This window comes from Heterocephalus glaber, unplaced genomic scaffold, assembly GCF_053883595.1.
Source record: "Heterocephalus glaber isolate CG9 unplaced genomic scaffold, H.glaber_assembly_v1.0 deba00001577, whole genome shotgun sequence".
Taxonomy (NCBI): Eukaryota; Metazoa; Chordata; class Mammalia; order Rodentia; family Bathyergidae; genus Heterocephalus; species Heterocephalus glaber.
The window spans coordinates 2,565,556-2,588,162 of record NW_028258358.1 but is presented as its reverse complement, the minus strand read 5'-3'; the positions used below and the strand labels follow the sequence as shown (position 1 = coordinate 2,588,162).

The window sequence follows — 22,607 nt, the reverse complement described above, 5'->3', positions numbered from 1 at the left end:
GTCAGTAAGTCAAAAGAAGCCCTGTACTCTTGCTGTTTACCTGAAGATGCAAGTGAAAAATGATAAACAAACAAGTAAACACACTTATGCCTAGAACACTCTTAGATAGTGATAAGGAAAAGGAAAAAGGGCAAAGTGACCAAGAGTGGTGCTGTGTAAGGTTAAATTTTAGGTTGTGTCATTGGGAATAGCTTCAAGGACTTTGATGAAATAAGGCCCAATTCTTGGAGTAACATAGGAAAGGACTTCAGGAAATGAACTGATACAATATGAAAGAAAGATTTGTACCAAGGGGGAATGGATAGAAAGACAGTGTTGAGAGACCCATGGATAATTTTGATTCCAACAGAGAACTATAGTTTTACATAAAAGACAGACACTATAGCCACTGAGAAGGAAGCAGTGAGACAAGTTAGGAAATTCCTTTTAATATTAGATGAGTAGGACCCAGATAGTATAATACAGGTAGTGAGATGTGGTCTGCTTCAGGATATATTTAAAAAGTTTAACCAACAAAATTTTCTGATGGCTTGGAGTTTGAAAGCTATCAACCAGATTGCTTAAAATCCAAATTTCAAAATTATTTATAAAATTTCTTAATTCCTTATATTAACAGATGGTAAGTTTTAAGGAGAGATAAGTTTAAGTCAATGATTGTTCCTTAACGTATATCGGGGGCAGGGTGTTTTAATTGAAACACAAGATAATATAAACTATGTTATAGGATAATTGACACACATCATGTTTAGGTATTCTTTATCCACTGAGCATAAATTATGAATGAAATAAGTAATAGTCTTTGAACTTCATAACAGATAATATTGCATTTTTTCTCTAATAGGGAAAGTAAGTTTATTTCATATTGGACACTTCATTAGTATACATGGACATATGTTTATAGCTCATATGGTTATAACTCATCAGGAGGATAAGTTATTGGTGATATTCCTCCAAAGTGGAATAATCTTTTAAAGTGTTACCAATAGTATAGTCTCTATGCACCAAATACTTGTCATTGACATGAGGTTTGTGATGACAAGCTCTTCACAGTAGCTTGCCTGTCTCTTTGCTTTAGTCAGTGTGCTTACTTACCTTCTTATCCAATGGACTGAATAAATTATTCCTTATATTTTCCAAATTAGAAAAGAACAATTCATGGGCATGAATCACAAAGCTTCTCGATAAGAAAATAGTTTAAATTTGTAAAGTGTGGCTATGAAATATGTAAAAGAAAGCACAGTCAAATATCCATTAGAAAAAAAGGGAATAGGACTGGAGAAAGTGCATACAACTATAATCTCAGGTACTCTCAAGGCTGAATCAGGAATCAGAAAGATTAAGGACACCTTGTCTCAAAGTAAAATAGATAAGATAGACTGAGAATGCAGCTCAGTGGTGGAATGCTCCTAGGTTTAATTCCCAGTACCTGTAGGAATACAGATTATGTAGTCAAATAATTCAAATAACGTGAAGTTGTTTCTCTGACTCTCTGCTAGTCATTTCAATTTAGAAGTACAAAAGATATGTTGAAGTGTGTTTGATATTAGAAAAGTGAGAAAGTCAAATACATAAAAGAAGCCTAAAACCTATTAGATAGCTACCCAGGGTGGAACTTCATTAGGCAATACTCTTTTCTAGGATAACTCCTCTATCATTCAAGTATGTCTAGTTTTACACAAATTCAGAGGGAGCCACACTTTCATATTATAATTTTCATGAAAAAACCTGAATACTTTTCTCTAAGACATGAATCTTTTGTCTAGGTTCCATGTCAATATGCAATTACTTTTGATAACAGATATGATTATATACCCAAAAGAATGGACGGTGAATGGAGGCAAGGACTCAGGGGCTCTGCCTATGAAGGCATTTCATTCTAAATAGTCATAGGCCATGAAACATGTCTTAAACTGTGAATGAAATTATGTAGGATATTTATGTAAAAATTTAGTAGAAGGTAATGGATAAATTGTACTTAGAACCAATGGGCTTGCAAAGATGGCCACAGATGTCACAGGGTTGTAATTTTTTTTTGGTAGTAAAGAAAAAAGATACTAATTGAATATCCACATGTAAAAAACAAGGAAAAATATGGATTTTTAACTTTTAAGAATGATTTCCTTCTTCTTTCCTTGTTTCTCTATATTCTTTCTCTACTTTCTTCTTTCTCTTCTCCTTTACTCCCTTTTCCTCTTTCCTGTTTTCCTCTCCTCTCTTATACACACACACTACAATGTTAATGAATGTTTTCAGTGTGTACATATCTAAAACAGATGTTGAGAGACTGGTGGATCAGGCTACAGAAAAGTTCCATCCTAACAGGGAAGTGACATTAAAGATCCTGGTAAAAGTCCCAATCTCCTGTTTGTGTCTATATATGGTAATGTGTATTAAAAAGAGAAAGTATGTATTTATTATTTAAATACTATGTAACCCCTTTAAATGCAATCATGTTTATGTGGGGTTTTCTATTATGAAAGACATGTCTTTATGGTAGAGGTTCCATTTTGAATTAGATATTTTGTAAGAGTACTATACATGCTTTATTCACCATAACATGCAAACTAGCAAGAGGATTTGTCACTAATTACTATATATGAAAAATTTTTATTTAAAATTTACGTAGTTTAGGGATGGAGATTTAGTTCAGTCATTCCATCGCCCGCCTTGCAAGCTCAAAGACCCGAGTTTGATCCCCAGTACCAAAAAAAAAAAAAAAATTACATAGTTTAGAAATTTTATTACTAGAAGACTAAGATATTATGTATTGTTATAATTCTGTGTAATAAACTTGAAGGACCAAAGATTAACAATTCAGTCATGACACTATGGTAAAATGCTAAGTATTATTTTCAGGAAAATCATGTAGTTTTTTTCATTATGGGGTAAAAAATAATTTTAAGTAAACATATACCATTATCATGCTGGATGTTGAACTACCCCTGTCCTGTAGTTTTCCCATGAAGTCCTAATATAGATAAGGGGAACCAGCTATTAATCCAACGAGAGACAAATATCCTAGAATACTTAAAAATTTAAAGTAGTATTCAGTTTACAAGGTACAATATGTAATTTCTACTCCACAAATCCCTGTAACTAAGCAAAATAGTCTCAATTATTTTTTAAGGTATAGTACTACCTCCCTGATTATTTCTTTGTCTGCTTAATTTTTTTCTCTGTCTTAACCTGTGAACTAGGCAATACTGACATTCTTGAAATTCCACTAATGAGCTATTTTATTTCACTGCTTTATGTCTTTTCAACCATTGTATTCTTGTACAGAATTTTATTCCTTACTGCTCAGAACCATCTTTAAAAGTCTTCTTCTGCCAAACAAATTAAACTTGAACTCCTCTTTATAGTCTTGCTCAACTTTCATTTACTACTTGTATTATGTTAATTATTTCCTTCTTGAACTAAAACTCATTTTACCGCAACTTTTTTGAAACTGATAGCACAAAATAGTATGATTATGTGGTTACAAGTTGTCTCTTCTATACTTTGTCCTTCTTGAATTCAAGAAGCACTTTATTTATTTTCGTAAAAAAGTGTGATAGTTCAATACATATTTAATTTCCTATAGGAAAATTATATTTGGAATGATAATAAAATAATCTTTGATCAGTTTCTTACTGAAGTGTACTCCATGTGGGGAGGATTGAATTAGGTTTGCCTAATTCTCTATATGTCCAGATCTAAAAATTTATTAAACTTATTTAAATTTTCAAACAGAATAAACTTGCTTGAGAACACTATGTTTACCTTCAGTAGACTGTTGCACTGTTTACTTGATAGTGCTAATTAAAGAAAGGAGAATAGCTTGTTATAAGCACTATCAGTACATTAATGATCACATTTTGTTCACATGTTGCTCCTTGGTCAGCTCCTATGCTTTGGAGAAAAGGAGATGCAGCATTATTCTTCCCCCGACTCTGTGCACACTCCAGAAATGCCATAATAGTATACACAACTGGAGCTGGCTAAGGAAATGAACTTCTTTCACACATTTTCAAGTCAATCAACAATGAGACATGACACGTAAGTGCTAGCCATCTGCACATGAAAGCCAGAAGTATCCCATAAATGAATAGCTAGTGAAAACTGGTGGAAAATGAGCCTCCAAGCCATGCTAAATTTTACAGAAATATAAAATTGAAGTGAAAACCTAAAATGTTTGTTTTGTTGAATAAAGCTCTGATTAACTTGTTAGTAATGCTTGTAAAATGGAGGAGGGAACATTCAGAGCCATCCTAGCCCATTACTGGGCAGCAGTTGCTGGTTCCCAGAGGAGAGAAGAGCTAAATCCTTCCAAAAGCAATGAACAAGCACACAAATCAGTGAGGAAAGTAAAAGGATAGAGCAGAATTCAATGTTTGTAGTAACAAAGAGATGCTGTTTTATAACCACTGTAAAAGTTCAGTTGTAGAACAAAATCAGTGCAAACATTCCTTCTGTAATGAGCTGCTTTAAATTGACAGCATTATCATGTCTTACCATCTCTGCAAAACATTTTTATTGGCTTGATTGGCAATGAGTAAACTTAGCCCACTTCCTTTTCTTTATCATGTGAATGTGAAAGAATATCTTATATAGCTATAATGAAAGCCACAAAAAGGAGTCATAAAGCGTCACTCCAAGTCAGGAAACTTTATATCACTAATAAACAAAAAGTAAATTTATGAAAGAATGACTCTATATCCGATCTTGATTTTCCTCCAGTTATACATTGGCTAGAATTAGTTGATTAAAAGTATATATTATTTATTAAGTATGACTTTTGATATAGGTGTTTGCAATAAGCTAGTTTATATTTATATGTGTCATTACTTCAGATTACAAAGGAAATTTTCTTATATGACAAATAAATTCAAGAAACTTGATTATTCTCCATTGGCCACCACTTATCAAAATATTTTTTATTTCTTGTTTTAATCCATGTGTGCATGTGTGTTTCATTTAGTTCCATTTACAAAACTATTTCATTAGTGACTCAAGAATTGAAATTCAATTAGGATTTTTTTCACTTGAAATTTAGTTATTCAAAGTAATAGAGATGTTGTCTTCAGTATTTTAAGGAACTGGAATTCAAAAAGGACCAAAAAATGGTAATAAGTCAGGGTAAAGTCTTTTATATGTTTTTACTGATTAATCAAGAACTTTACAGAGCAATACATATATACGATGAAAAAGAGAATTAACAGGCTGTAATACAGTATTGACAGCAGGGTAGTAAGGTCAGGTATAGTTGAGCAGCAACCTTATTGCTAGCCATTCTTCCTTGTAGATCTAAACTTTAATCCATAGAGATTGTTAAAGCCTCAGGTGAAGGTTTGGCGATAATGGAGGCTGTTATCCTAAGGAACAGACGGTACAGTGAGTGACACCAATAAATGTGCAGGCTGTGTTGCTTCAGTGACAAGACGCTAAACTCTTCTGGCACTGAAGTAAAAAGACAGGTGTGTCTTGATAGAAAAAGAAGCATCAAAACTCTGCCTCTAACCATGTATAACAGTGGAGCAAATTCCTCAAACGTAAGTAACTCTAAGGCTAAACTGAGACGTATTACTATGGAAAATTACTCTAGGATCTTTTCCCTCCATATTTTTAAACTGCTTCACTGCTTTCTTCCTTCTTTCTTTCTTGCTCTCCCTTCCTTCCTCCTAATTATTCCAAATATATATCATCTGATTGCACATTAGCAAATCATAACAGTTTCAAGTTTTAATGGGTTTAAACCTTTATGTGAAAACCTTCTACTTATTTGTAAGACAAAGAGCAGAGTTTTCCTTTAATAGAATTATGCAATACTGTGAAACTCTGCTACCTTTATATCTGCTGTAAGGGTAGTGTGAAGTTAATCAAACATACACACACACACACACACACACACACACACCATTTATCATAATTGTAATTAGCAACGTCAGGTTTAGAGATCATGTGGCCAACAGGGAAAACACAATAGTGTAAAAACCAATTTATCAAATGTACTTACTTTAAATTCCATTATCACTTCAACAGATTACTTGTTTTAAAGGGTATTAAAGCTAATAACATTTAATCTACTTGTTTGAATGTAACAGCAGTTTTTGGAAGCCAATGAAAATAAAACTTCAACAATCAAGTACAGAGCTGTTAATTTTTTGGCACAATTCTTTCTAAAGAAATTAGATCTTAATAGCCAACTCCTCATACTCTCTATTCCTTCCCTTGCATTTTAAATGATATATATTTTTTTCTAAAAGGAGAGATAAATATGTTGGAATAATAAACTATTTTATAATACCCAAATTAAATGTCCTGACACTAGTAATGAGTAAATAAAAATATCATAAATGTTTAAACACACCATGAGGTTCATTTGGGTATATTTCAGTGCTGTGATAATGAAACTGAATAGTACCACTAGAGCCAATGTAGTATTGGTATTTAGAATTAACTACACCTTAGGCCCTACTTCACTTCACCTGTAAAATCAGTGACTCATCCCACAGTGCTACTAAGTTTTTTTCAAGCAATATTTTTCTAGACTCTGTATTCTTTCAATCCATACAGAGTAAAATGAATTCACTGCACCCACTCTTGCAATAAGTCTAGGAATTGATGAATGGCATGCATAGAGTTGAGTTTAATAGAAGGAGCCCACACTTTCCTCAGATGTGTCCTTTGTTCATGGCAGATGTTTGTGAACTAAATGTAGGCACAGGTTTTAGAGATTCGTATTCTCTTAAGAAAAGGTATAATAAGATAATATACTATGAATTCTTTATATGTTACATGCACATTTAAAAAAATAAATGTAGTAAAATAAAATTTTAGTCTTTGTGTTAGTTTGTTTTGTTTCACATAGGGTCCTACCATAATGGAGTCATTCAACAAAGGAAGAAATATTCTTCATTCTTTGATTTCCTGTTGAAACCAAATTATTTCAATGTTTTGTACAAACTTTAAGGTAACAACACATTATATATAACTACCCAAAATGTTTGAATTATTCTTTTACTTATTTTTCCTTCCTACACATCAATGTAAAATCTATACACATGTGTGTGAGTATATATGTGTATGTGTATATACCTATATCATATAGAAGCATAATGATTTTAAATACTAGAAGTTTTACAGTTTAATCTATAGCAATTCAGTAAATTTTTACAAGTCTTTTTTATGATGTCCTATCATGTATATACCATGTTTTCTTCTAACTTCATAGAATTTAAAAGCATACATGTCTTCTATGTTTAATAAAAGCTTATATTCATGTCATTTTCAATGGGTAAAACTATGAAATAGTTTTTGTATTTTTATGTATTAAAACATACAGTACCACTGTTTTGGAATTCTTCATGTGACCCTGGAATAAATCCTGAAAGTGATGGACTGATGAACAAGTATTTTCAATATCACATTATATAAACCCACATGAGTATACCTTTGTAGGGTCTTAGAGTTGTGCATAGTAAAATTTGCAAAGCACTCTGTTGGATCAAAGTAAGCATTCTAAATAGGATATTATTGATTTCCATTATAAAATTCATAACCCAGGTCTTTAAGAATTTTGCAATAAGTATGTATTGACTTTGGGTCAGTGGAACAAAGATTTTTTGGTGCATAATTAAATATGTTTGAGTGGTAAATGACACACTATAATATTTATATTGTAGTAAAGTCCACATGATCGGACAGCAGTTGGAAAGTACAGATCATATATCTTTAGAAAACTGTTATAATAAAGTGTTATTATGTGCATGCATATGAATCTAAAAACCTTTTGAGCCCTGAAGTTAGTAATTGTAACATTTTCAATAGAATAAAACTATTTTGCTGAAGTGTTTATTAGGATACATAGTAATGAATTCCATTTTTAACATGTGATCAATTATTTTCATAAAATACTGCTTGAATTATAATATATTAAATATTTCATCACAAATTTAAAACATGAAATGACTGTTAAACATTAAATCATGTTTTTTATGATGCATCAACTATGATTTTGCTGAACTTATTTAAAATGTATTAATATCTCTGTGTTTATGTGCAAAGGATCACTTTTACCTTATTACAGTTTAGCAGAGCAACAATAGAAAGTAAAGTGACTCCACCTACTCTTGTAATAAATCCAGTGGGTGGGTGGTGTAAGATGATAGCTAACCTCAGACAATAGCTTTTGCCTTACTAAAGGCTTGGAGCTGGAGGAGGAGAATTTGCATAGTTATCATAAATTGCCTGTTTAGCAATTGCCTTGTACTTGAGTGTTAACTTTCCTTCATTATGTTTGATTATTTATTGAAATTTAACTCCCACAGGGAGCCTACATTGACTAGGATAAAATAACAGTTTTAAAAACAGTTTAGGCAATTGTTCTCGTAAGTCACACAAGACATCTTTTTAAAATCTTGTTTAAAGTTTCATATACTAAAAATATGGCTAAGAATTTCTGGCCACATGCAGACACCTTATATATGAGAACAGTGCGTAAGATTGGACACCTGAAAAAGAGACATGTTTGCTTTAAATAAACGAGATAGCCTTTCATATCATTGGCTGAGGATAGAATTTTCTCTAAATATTGATTGGAGGGAGAGTGGGTTATTTAAGTAAAAATATTAAATAGACCCCTGCCTCACACCATACACAGTGATCAGAGCTAAGGAACCACATACATAAAGTCAAACTAATACATTTTAAGACAACACTATGGACATATATACCCACAAAACAGGATGCTCCTACAAACACACAAAAATTATAAGCTATGACAAAAAATTAATACATTCCACTATAAGAAATGATAATCTCTTGTGAAGTTACTAAAAATAAATGAAAAGTCAAAGTAGAAGATATTTGTCATGTTTTAAAATTATAAATGATTACTATCCAAATTATACTTTGAACTCCTATGAATTAGAAAAAGACAGTAATGCTTTGTGGTAAAATGGCAAAAGAATACTACAGGAGAGAAACCATGAGAGTGCATCAATTACATGGAATGCTGTAGTACCTTATTGTCATGGAAATGTTGAGTAAATCTACCATGAAATACCATTCACACACATTGTATTATTGGCTAAAGAACTAAGTTCTGGCAATGATAAGGAGTCTCCACAAGGCTTCAATAAAACTCTAATTTGTTGAGCAAAGAAAAATTGGGAGAGCCATGAAAATAATAGCCTTACCCAATAAATACAACTCAATCAACTATCCTTACTACTTGATATGAGCCTTAGAAATAATCTTGGTTTACAACACTATTGGCAATTAGAATTTAGCTTTACCCAAATGGTCAGATTTCTTTAGAGGAATACACAGTATTATCCATTGTTTATTTTGGTTGCTTACTAATTTAACAAATACTGGCTAAACTCCTTCTGTATGCCAGATCTTCCTGTAGATGCTGAGAATATGGTAACAAACACTAGTGACAAAAATTCTTGCTCCTGGAGGGTGCACTTTGTGAAGGAGTTCAAATAATGAACAAAACAAGGAAGTTACATAGAATACAGAAGATGATAATTGTGAGGCTAATAAAACATGGTATAGAGATACAGAATGCTGAGTTGAAGTTGAAATCTCAATTTTTGCTTTACTAATGGAGGCAGAAAATACATGTAATCTATTTTGGAGACTGAAAATAGTTTTGCTTTCTAAGTAGAGGCTAGGTTTTGAGCAAAAAATCTTTTCTAACTGACAAAAATCACTGTAGAGAGATTAATGCCAAGAGATTAATACTGAGTTGAGGTGCTCAGGAGGTGAAATTTTAAATTTGTCTGATTGCCAAGAAAAGGACCATCTCAATATGCCCCAGGACATTAGGCATTTGAAAGAGAAATTCTTTTTTTTTTTTTTTTTTTTGGTACTGGGGATTGAACTTGGGAACTTGTGCTTGCGAGGCAGGCGACAGAACCACGGAGCTAAATCCCCAGCCCTGAAAGAGAAATTCTTTAGGTGTTAATAACCTGACTAATGGTAACTGTAAGCCTCCTAGGAGATTCCTTGGAGGTTGGAAGGTGCTGACCATGAAGCCTTATAGATGTTTGTACACATCTCCAGTTGGGCACATTTCACCCAGCTGAATTTGAGCCCGTTCCTCAGGGCCTGAACTACCCATAATACCCAGGAATATCATGAGGATTAAATAGAACATCATCTATAAACTCGATTCAGACATTGGTAAACAGAAAGGGCCATAAATAGGAGACATTTGTTGTTCAAAGTATTGGTAGGGGTTTAGGATTTCTAAGGCTACCTGGTACAGGCCACAGCAGAAATGTCTTAAAAATCCAGGAGATTTTTAGAGAAACAGGAATTCTGGATGTTCTAGTTAAACAGGAAGTAGTGTCCCTAACACTACGTGAGCCCTATTTTGCCAGGAGAAAAGGAAGATTGAACAGTGGAAACAGAGATTGTCCACTGATTTTGTACAATAACACTGCAGAGAGGATTGCAGTGGGATGAGCTTGGTTTCCTGGGATTGTTTTATTTTGTTGTTATTTTTCCTTTGAGCTTTGAAGATTTTTGTCTTGAAGCCCAGAAAAAGAAAGAATATTGTTTCCCTTTGTATCATGGGAGATGCTAGAGTAAAATTTCAACATGAAATTGGGAGTGGAATTTAGTGAGCCAGCAGCAATTCCAAAATTTAGTGTTAGAATGGTGGGGAAATGCTAAAACATGCCAAGCACCATGTTAAGTGCGTTTACATACTACTTATTTTAACATTCCAATTCTTACGATATGTATTCTATTATTCCATTGTACAGATGAGGAAAGGGACAGTCAAAGAAATCATACAACTTACCCAAGATTTCTAAAGAGCAAGATGATACAACAAATACTTATCCTAAGTATTTTTGGTGTCTTTTGACCATGTTGTTCCCTGTTTAAACATAAGTCAAAATTAGGAAAATAGGAGACTATTACCAAACTCTGTACCTTTATCATTGGAAAAATCTTTATTTTTTTTCAAATTGGGTTGATTATTCTCATACACCTTCTTACAAAAACTATTAGACTACCATAGAAAATAAAGAGGGCATATATTCTACACGAGAGTAAGAAGTTGTAGTGCTTGGTCCCTAACTAGTAATTGGAGAGAAATAAATTATCTCCAGGTGATTGGGACGGCCAGCTAGGTTAAAAAAAATAAATGTGTTGTAGTTCTGTATTAGTACATGCTTACTACCGTAAGATGTAGAAGAGTGCAAGAAGTCTGTCTGAGTGCTGGAGACCCAAAGGATCCAGTCAAGGGAGGGCTCGGACCCTGGGACAAAGTCTGCCCAAGGGCCAGTGCCGGAAGCTGAAGTGTCTGTACCGACAGGCTAAAGGAGCTGGGCCAGAAGGCTGAGGGATCTGCACTGAAAGCCAGGAGACAATGTCCAAGATGAAGAAGAGGATTGAAGCTTCCCCAAAGAAAGACAGCAGCCAAAGCGCCTTCAAAGAAAAACTGCTAAAACTGTCCCAATGAAAAGGAGCCAAAAGGAAGCTCCTTCAAGGAAGATCATCTGAAATCCTTCCTGCCTGTTCTCCCTTTATATCCTTCCATCAACCCTGCTGACTCAAATCAGCAGGGCATTCTCACTGGAGTTGACAATTAGTCAATTAACTACTACAACTTCAAAAGCATTCTTCATGAACAGCTAAAATAAAGCAACACATGCGATTCAGGTTATCTTAACATTTACTTAAAAAACTATGCACTTTGAAACTATTAATATACAATAATAGAGGCTAATATAGACAACTTTCTGTGTTGTTTACTGTGCATGTTGTCCAAACATTTTGTGTCAGGGATACTAGCTTAAGAGCCAAGGGCCAGGTGTAATCCCAGCACTAAGGAGGCTGAGACAGGCAGATCATCACTAGTTTACGGTCAGTTTGAACTATAGAGCAAGACCCTGTCTCAAAAAAAAGAGCCAGGAGTTGTAGCAAATAATGGCACTACACAAAGCTGTGAGTCAAGTGACTCTCACCATCCAAGAGGATAGAGAGAGAGAGAGGGGGGAAGGAAAGAAAATTACAACAGAGATCCATATTTTATTCAATTTAACACCTAAATTTTTCAAAGTTGGGGTTGGTTTATGATTAAAATTTTGTCATATGGAGAAGCTTTTTTAGGACGTTGGATATATATTTTTATTTTGATCTAGTTTTGGGCATTTGTATCATCTTTAATCTTTTATTTCATTGTTTAGAGACTTCTTGTAACTCATTGTTGATTGAGATTTTATCGTTTCTGTCCTTACTATATACGTAGAAGCCTTTTGTTTTTTTGAAATTTGATAAAGGTTTTATGTTTTTCAAATATTAACAACTTTACTCTTTGTAATGCACTCAGCTTACTGATCAGAGTTTCCTATTCAAATCGTTAAGCTACAAACCTAAGGGGAATTTTTCTCCAGATGAGGCTGTTTCTGCCTTCCTGCAGAAAAGGCCAATTGGAACAGGGTGGCTGTTGATTCTTTTGGTTGAGAAGACTTAGGTAGATTTAGGGCTGTAAATAACAGATGCCTTAATCCAGCCTGACTTTTTTTTTTTTTTTTTGGTACTGGGGATTGAACCTGGAACCTTGCACTATCAGGCAGGCAGTGGAACCACTGAGCTAAATCCCAGACCCCACCAGCCTGACTTTTTAAAAGAATACAATCAGATACAATCAGATCGACGGCTCCATACTGTTATTGAGAAAATCAGAACTTCCTTCCTCTTTGTACTCCCATCCAGCTAGTTTTACTCTAAGACAAATGGCAAACGATGGATACAAGCAATATTTTGCACAGTTTTATTCACATGCACAAGGAGTCCATGAAAGCGAATGTTTTATAAGCATGGAACATAAGCTTTCTGGTTCCTTTTGGCCACACTGTCCAACAGTAAACTGGTTGTATACTGCTTGTGTGATTCATCTCATTCTTGATTGGATGCACTCATGAGAGCACTACTATATCACATCATTGATTCTCATGAGTATTTACTTTTTGGAACTTGGAATTGTGACCGGTTGTCCCTGGTGAATGTGACTTTACAGAGTAGAAGTAGATGCATTCAATAGTACTAGGGTTCATAATGAAAGGGGTGGCATCAAATAACTTACTAATTAGCTATGGAACTAGGAAAATATCAATAAGTCTCTCGAACAATACAAATATGAAGATTAGAATTTTGCTTTATAAGGAATTAATGAATTAAATAATATAATGTAGAACAATGTAATTGCTTAATAGATGGGCAGTGGTTTTATGGTCAAAATTATTATCTATTTGTATTATAACTACTATCTTCATGCCACTATTATTTCTGAAAAGCCAAAGGTTGTTCATGTCTTTCCCTGGATAGATGAATGACTGTCTATGTAATAAATTATCATTATTTGTTTGGTAGAAGCCACAAAACCTCCACAACAACCAGCAAGTGAATGTTATCTCAAAGGGGGACCCATAGATGGCCTATTAGTGATGTTACTCTTTTGAGGAAAATTCTGCAATAATAAGTGAATTAATGCTCTTATGTTGTCAATAGCTTCTATTGAATTAAAGAACATAAACAGACCAAAATGACAGACATGCACAAATTTCACCTTAAAATTCTCCATATACTGAGACTTCATCAGTAAAATTAAATTTTCTAAAGCACACTAAAAAACAAACAAGCAGGGTGTAGCGGTGCATATCTATAATCCAATCACTTGGGAATCTGAGGAAGGTGGATTTCCACAAATCTGAGATCAGCCTGGACTACATAGTGAGTTTAAAGCCAGCCTGAACTACATAGCAAGACTCTGTCTCAAAACACAGACAAATAAAAAACAAAGCAAACAAACAAAACAGATACTCTTCTTTGCTTTAATAGATATGTGCTCTCTCAGGTAAATGCTTCTCAGATAGCTGTATTTCTTTCATAAGTAAACATAGACACATTTATTAATCAAATGAATATAATTTAAAATAAATACATTATGAGTAAATTGAAATAAACAAGAGGTCTGTTTGCACAAAGGTGAAGGAGATTATAAAATGACACACTCCTCCAAAATATAAATTTGAGCCAGGCATGGTGGCACATGCCTATAAACCCAGGATTCAGTAGGCTAAGGCAGGTGGACAGCCACAAATCTGAGGCCAGCGTGGTCTACTAGTGAGTTCAAGGCCAGCCTGGGCTAAATAGCAAGACCCTCTCTCTCAAAAAAATGAAAAGATAAATTTGTCTTATTCACACTATTATTAAAAATACTCAGGTCTTCAGACTCAAATTCTAGTCAGCACATTTCTAAAGGCATACTTAATAATGCGGACTTGGATTTATTAACTGGCTACTATGGCTTAATATAGTAAACCATTAGATATACCTATAATATTCTATGATAGATAAATGAATATAAAAAGCATAGCTTAACTCTAGATAGAATGTTATTTACTTTTCGAGAATACTTAATGAGTAATGAAGCTGTCATAATGTTAAATGAATAAAACAAATATTAATATTTTGAGTATTACCTTATTTTAAAGAAAATATTAATAATTTTTGTGAGAGTTATAACTTTTAATGATACTGAAAATACTAAAGAAGAATTTCAAAAATATGAGAAAAGAGAAATATAGTATACAGAGTAATGCTTAAAATTTAGAAAATATTATGAACAGATATTTATTATTTATAGGTAATTATAGTTTCTGAGAGGAAGGCCGGGACAAGGATGAATGACTTTTATCCTGGAAATAGAAATGCAATGTATTTATTTCAAGAATATGTTTTAACTGATTCATTTACATAAAAATATTGTATGCAGTCTAAATTATTTAGTATTAATAAGCATCATTTGAAGTCTAGACTTTTGTTGTTCATCATTTATTTGAATAGAACACTCCTGCAGACACCTGTCAAAGTGTTTTTTATTCACATTTCTTCGGGGAATGCCCGCATGAGTTAAAGTAAGAACATGACTTTAACATTAAAAAGACACTATCAGTGAGGATTACATTCAGCTCCACACAATAAACACAGAGGAAGAGTCATTTAAAATATATTAAGATTTATGTATCAGAATGTAAATTATGTCTAAAGATGAATAGTGCAGGATTTCTGGATTGCTCTGTGCTATGCCTAAGGACTTGCTCCAACATGCTGGCTAGTGATTTTTGTTTGCAAGCCCTCTCAAGAATGCTTTAGAGCTGTAGACTGAATTTCTTCATTGCATATAGCTAGAAGTACAAAACATTGAAAATAGGTGAAACCAATTCTGAGCTCTCTGACACATTTCCTTTGATGACCCATTGGCCCCAAATTTAGGTATTAAAGAATAGCTGGAAGGAAATGATATGGCAGGTTTAGTTTTTTTTATATCTGTGGAAATTTTACAGGCTAAAAATCATAGTACAATTACTGAGGAGGAAGACAAAAATGCCTGTGAGAGAAATCAACTAGAGTCTTTCCAAATATATAATTAAGTATCTACTATTGATGATTGTGATCTGGCTATGTTGAGTCCAAATTGTTTTTGAAATTATTCTCAATTATATATTCTCATTTGCCATTTCACAATTTGAGATTTATTTTGTTAATATTTCAACACTTTGATAATATTAAGACATATCCAGTGCTAATGTAATCCTTTAAAATGAATTTAAATGAAACAAATATGTAATCTTTCATAGAATTGGACAATATTCAAGATATTTTAACACTTTGTGTTGTATGAAAATAAGTCAGAAAATATATGAGGATTAGAGAAGTGATGATGTTTGGGGATATATGATATCAAATGACAACATCTCACATTGCTAATAAGTGTAACAATGTCATTATCTCCTTCACTTTGTTTCTTTATTCCATGTGTATCTGGAAATTTAATATATGTCTTGTTTTGTTTTCTTTCATTTGTAGGCACACTTGAATGAGTTAAAATGATAACCATTGCAACATATACATATTCTTGGTGAACTTTGGAGTTTATGATTTTAGTAAGTGGTGCATGCTATTTATTAGTTTCAGTTAGGTTTTTTTCCTTTCTTCCCCAGTTCAGGACATTGCTGATTACATACTTGGCTAAACATGGCTCCTTGAGAAGGAATTCTCCTCTCATAGCCCAATCGAAGGTACAGTCTGAGTCTGGGATTTTTTGTCTGTTATTCTTGTCTTGTATTTCTGTAGCCATAACAGTAATGGCCAAAGCTGGTAGGAAAAAGGAATAAAACAATAAAGGAAGCTGAGAAGCTAAGTACCTCGAAAAACAGACAGAGGTAGCATGCAGAGGAGAAATCCACAGGCAAGGAAGACCCCGTATTTGAAAAACAGTCAGCTGAAGGCCCTCAGAGATGCTTTGACTCTAGTTGTAAAACAGCCTTGCTATTTCAGTGAAAGTTTGTATTCTTACCATGAGAAGCCCAACTAAAACACATACATGTGAAATTGTTTAGATTAATTTATGTTAAATGAGCCATAGCTGTGTGGTGGGCCATTAATTTAGAAATATTAATAATATTCATTACTCTATGACAGGAAAGAAAGCCTATTTATCTGACTAAAGTTATGTGTAATTACTTCTTATAGGACATGCTCCTCTATTTGAGCTACTTTTTCTGAACAAATTCTAGAGCAGTGCTGTCCAATAGATTATAATGTGAGGCACAAAAAAGTCTCATGTATACTTTTCAATTTTCTAGTAGCTGTATTATAAAAGAAACAGGGGAAAATTAATTTTAATTTACCAACTAATTATGTATGTTACTTAATTCTATATGTTTAAAACATTACTTCAATAGGAAATCAATAAGAAAATATTGAGATATTTTAGAATTTCCTTGAAAGCTAATGCATATTTTAAATTTAGAGTATGCCTCCATTTGGACTAATTACCATTTCACATACTCAATAGCCACCATGTGATTACCTATCATTGGATAAATACCACACAGGGCTTCCACACTGGGCTACCACACTAGGCAGCCTTGGTTTTGAGAGTATCATGATTGATATTTGATTTAAAATTATATAACAAATCTACAAGCTGAGAACCATTTCTTCTTGACTCTATTTTGCATTTTTAGTTCTTTTATTTGACCAAGAAATTACTCATATTAAGTAATTATGGAACAAAAAATATGGTAAGCATTTGTGTGATTAAATTTCTTCCTAATTCTTACTTGCAAGGAGTAATAATTTTAAATTTCATAAATACATTGAATGTAAACTTTTAGTAACATTTGCAGTTAGTGGAAGGGGTAAAATGAAGGTGAGAGGAGGAGGGAAAAATTAGCAAGGAAAATATGACAGGTTTATACTGAGAAAATTGGAAAAATTTTGAAATACCCCAAATCTCAAATGCCAGAAGTTTAACATTTTGAGGTATACTTGAACAAAAGAATTAAAATATCTTCTCTCTTTAATAGTTACTCTTTCCATAATGATAAGTTAAAAATAATGAGACACAAATGATTAAGACAAATTTTTTAGAAAATACATAAAGTTTGTTAATTGTTTGAATCCTAGATGCAGCCATTTCATCTTAATTACTATGTGTTTTATTGAAATAGTTTAATATATTTCGGAATATATGACAAAAGTAAAGTTATCAGTTATGTGCCAGTTTATTAATAGAAGTATTATTTTATCATTCATTTCAAACATAATACAATATTATAATTCCAAATCTCAAAAACACTTTTCAAAATATGATCATATGAAAATATATTCTACCAGTTTTAACAAGTCATATAAACCACTAAGTTCTTATGTGCCCCAAATTTGTTTCATTTAAAACTGAAGATAATGTGAACCCAATGTGTAGGTTAAAATTTTCTTCTCCCAAATATTTTCTTTTGGTGCCAAGGACAAAATATAAGTGATAAGCTAATAAACTCTTTAGAGACCAAGCCTTTACTAATTATAATTTTCTATGTTGATTTCTAATTTCTTTGTAACATCAGTAACAGTTTTAACACCTTGTCAGGCATTCAGGAACTTCCATCTGTGCAGCATGGTATATTCATGAAATAGACCCATCTGTACAGCTGATTAAAAGTTGGCTTAAATCCATATTTTGACTTTACCCTGCAAGAGGTGAATCCTAGTACAGTTGTAGCGCATAATGATAGAAAGTGGAGTGACTTACACACATGGAGATAACAGACCAACCATCATTTTCTATTTGAGGGTTTGGTATTTAATTTTAATTCAACACTAATTTAAATCAATCATACAATATTCAAATTAAATATGATAACTTGGCCCAGTTAAAAGTAAGATATGTTTTGCATTATTCCAGTAGAGTAAAAGAACTGTGACTAGTCCTCCCCCCATTTTGCTCGACTTGCTATTGGCTGTTCCATATGACTGATAATTTGTTGGGGATATTAGAAAGACACATTCTCTCACTATACCTATTCTCCTTGGTTTCATTTAAAACTCCACAATTATTGATTCATGTGGCTACTTCAGTTAAGGTTCTATTAGTCATTTAAACTGCACGTGCTCTGCATTTAAAAAGACAAAAAATTTAGTCAGTGGAAAATATTCAGTACCTACTATGTACTAGATAATATTCAAGATACTGGAGAAAAAGAATTCAGTTTAAAAAATTATTTGCTTTCTTAAGATTTATATTCTATTGTGGGGAAAATTAAGAAAGAAATGTGTATATGCAAAGATATAAGAATACATGTCCATACACACATATGGATATATTACAGTGGAGGCTCACAGTGTTACAGAGAATCACAAGACAATAATATTGACTAGGAAATAGATTCAGTTTTAAACAGACTGGTTTTGAATGTCACTGAATAAATTGCTTTGAAGTGAAGGTTCTAAAGGGAGTAAGCTGGCCACAACAATTTCTGAGAAAAAGGCATTCTGGTTGATTAGAGCCACTGGTGTGCTTCAGGAATGGCAACTGAGATGGAGGCTCAGGTAAGCAGGATGCACTTGGGGACTGGCAACTAGTGCCTGCCTCTTTAATCCTCTGAACAGCCTCAGGTTGTCATGCTCCACACTACAGTAATCAGAAGCTATTCCTAGTACAATATAAAACCATGTGTTAGGAAATATAATTTTAAATATATAATTAAACGAGGTTTGCTTTCATGAGCAACATATCTAAATTGAAATATTTCTTAGGGAAAATGAACATTTAAAAAAATTAAATCTTTGTACTGTAGAATTATGAATAGTTTTGGCGCAGAATAGGTCAAGGATAAACCTACCCAAATCAAGAATACTGCAAGGGGAATTCTAACAAACTTATATGTTATGATTATGAATTATTGAAAGAAAAAACTAGAAGTGCACCAAAGATAGATCCTTAATTTATTAGAATAATGTTTTAAAAACTCAAATCTTGAATGTTCTATGCTATGGGGAAATGCCAAATAAATTGAAAGTGATTTATTTAATCTATGTTGTAAGAAAGATGATAAACAAGGACAGTGGCATCTACCATGCAGGGAAGATGCTTAATGTTAACAGAAAAGACTACATGGAAAACTATATGGAATTAGTCATATTATTACATTAATAAGAAAAAATTATATACTGATTTGAGTTTCAATCTCAGCCTTACCGATTAGTACTTCTATAAATCAGTAAATTCAATTTAACATTTTATCATTGTCATCATTGGATCATTAGGTAATTGTACCTTGAATTTATATGCAATAATATTTTTAGTATTCATCAAAAGTACTGGGCACATAGTAACATAACTGGAGTCACTTTTATACCTATCAGTGATTCCTGAATAATATCCAGCTTTTTCAATTAGCTGTTCAGTAATGTTTTTGGTTCAATTCAACAAACACTATGTGGCTGTACTGTCACCACAGTGAATGAAAACATCGGGAGAAAGCATAATTGCTTCCATAGTAGAAGAATGATAATAAATTATTATTGGCAGCATTAAGAAACACATTGCTTAAAATAAAAGGCAAGAATTATCTCACAAACCTGAAAGCTGAAGAAATACTTTCATAAGTGTTAGTACAAAAGAAAGGAATATTTGAGTGTGAGCCTGAAGAATCAAGAGGATTTTTTTTTTAGTTCTTTTATTGGTACATTTTAGGTATCCAATTCATTTACATTTATCATTGGGTGTTTGTACCTGTACATGATATATCTTGGTTCTTATTTTTTTCCATTACCTGTGCACCCTTCACGCCCTCCACCCTTCCCTATTTACATAGATTTCATTTCCATTTTTTTTTCTTTTCTCATAGTGTTTCCTTTCCCTCTTTTCCTTCCCCCTTCCCCTAACTTCACTCCTTCGTCTTTGTTTTTGGACCTTTTTTCCTCTTTCAAATTGTCAATTATTCATTTAAATCATTTTAATCCTTGCTTACACTATCAGTTTCTCACACTAGAGAAACTATTCGGTATTTACACATTTGTGTCCTATTTATTTCACTTAAGAGAATGGCCTCGATATGCATCCATTTAGCTATAAATGACTCTAGTTTTTCATTCTTTCTGGCTTAGTACTCCATTTTATAAAAAAACACATTTTCTTTATCCAGTTTCCAGTTGATGGGCACTTGGGCTACTTCCAAGCTTTAGCTACTACAAACTGTGCTGCTATGAACATGGGTGCACATATATCACTGTGGTATGATTCTGTTAATTCTTTGGGGAAGATACCCAGCAGGGGAATAGCTGGGTCAAATGGGACCTCTAGTCCTAGTTCTTTGAGGTATCTCCATACTGACTTCCAAAGTGGTTGCACCAGTCTGCACTCCCACCAACAATGGAGAAGGGATCCTTTCTCCCCGCAACACTGCCAGCATTTGTTATTTGTTGATTTCTTGATAGCAGCCACTCTTTCTGGGGTTAGGTGGAATCTCAGTGTTGTTTTCATCTGCATCTCTCCAATGACCAGTGATGTTGAACATTTTTTCGTATATTTGTTTGCTGCTTTTACTTCTTTGTCTGAGAAATGTCTGTTCATTTCAGATGTTCATTTTTGAATTGGGTCTTTGAATTTGGGGGGGGGGTCTGATTTTTTTCAATTCTTTATATATTCTAGATAGTAGTCCTTTGTCTGAAGTACAGCTGATAAAAATTTTTTCCCATATTGTATGTAGTCTGTTAGCTCTGTTGGTGGTTTCTTTTGCAGTGCAGAAGCTTTTTAATAAGATGAGATCCCAGTTGTTGATTCTTTCTGCTAGTTCCCGTGCTGCTGAGGTTTTGTTCATAAAGTCTTTTCCTATGCCAATGTCTTCAAAAGTTCTACCTAATTTATCTTCCAGCAAGTTTAATGTTTGTCTCTTAATATTTAGATCTTTAATCCACTTGAATCTTAGTTTAGCACATGGTGATAGGTATGGGTCTAGTTTTACTCTTTGGCAGGTTGAAATCCAGTTTTTCTAACACCATTTATTAAATAGGCTATCTTCCCTCCAATGAGGGTGGTTGGCTCCTTTCTCAAAGATGAGGTGGCTGAGCATGTCTGGAGTTGTTTCTGGATCTTCTAATCTATTCCACTGATCTTCGGATCTGTTTCTTTGCCAATACCATGCTGTTTTTATCACAGTGGCTTTGTAGTATAGTTTCAAGTTGGGGATTGTGGTGCCCCCAGCCATGTCTCTGTTGCCTAGAATTGCTTTTGCTATTCTAGGTTTCTTCTGCTTCCAAATGAATTTTTGGATTGTTTTCTCTAGTCCTGTGAAGTATATTGTTCGAATTTCAATCAGCATTGCATTGAATCTATATAGTAGTTTTGGAAGTATGGCCATTTTCACTATATTGGTTCTTCGTACCCAGGAACAAGGGATATATTTCCATTTTCTTATATTCTCTTCAATCTCCTTCTTCAGAGTGCTATAGTTTTCAATATAGAGGTCTTTTGCTTCCTTTGTTAGGTTGATTCCTAGATATTTCAGTTTTTCAGATGCTATTGTAAAAGAAATTATTTCCCTAATTTCTCTCTCAATGGGTCTGCTATTTGTGTATAAGAAGGCTATTGTTTTTTGAGTGTTGACCGTGTATCCTGCTACTCTACTGAATCTGTCAATTAGGTATAGCAGACTTTTGACTGAGTTTTTTGGGCCTTCTATGTAAAGTAGTATATCATCAGCAAATAATGACAATTTCACTTCTTCCTTTCATATCTTTATTCCTTTTATTTCTTTCTCTTGTCTAATTGCTATGGCTAATGTTTCCAGAACAATATTGAACAGGAGTGGTGATAATGGGTATCCTTGTCTTGTTCCTGATTTTAGCATGAAAATTTTCAATTTTTGACCATTTAGTAAGATGTTGGCTCTTGGTTTTTCATAGATAGCCTTAATCAGGTTGAGATAAAGACCTCTTATTCCAATTTTCTGTAGCATTTTTATCATGAATGGGTGTTGGATTTTGTCAAATGCTTTTTCTGCATCTATTGAGATGATCATGTGGTTTTTGTCCTTGACTCTGTTAATTTATTGTATTGCATTTATTGATTTACAAATGTTGAACCATCCTTGCATCCCTGGGATAAATCTGACTTGGTCAGGGTGTATGATCTTCTTGATGACCCTCTGTATTCTGTTTGCCAGTATCTTGTTGAAGATTTTTGCATCTGTGTTCATTAGGGAGATTGACCTGTAGTTCTCTTTTTGGGTTGGGCCTTTCCCTGGTTTTTGAAT

At 33.3% G+C, this 22,607-nt stretch overlaps 1 protein-coding gene across 13 annotated transcripts in view; it reads left to right on the top strand.

Moving 5' to 3' along the window:
* The window catches only part of Pcdh9 (protocadherin 9), a 918,070-nt gene that overhangs the window by 461,981 nt on the left and 433,482 nt on the right, over positions 1-22,607 (top strand). The window contains exon 3 of one of the 13 annotated variants that reach the window (XM_087192869.1): positions 16,011-16,088. The exons of the other annotated variants lie outside the window; for them this stretch is intronic. Within the exon in view, the coding sequence (XP_087048995.1) occupies positions 16,011-16,088 (78 nt within the window). The remainder of the gene's footprint in view (positions 1-16,010; positions 16,089-22,607) is intronic. 13 annotated transcript variants of the gene reach the window in all.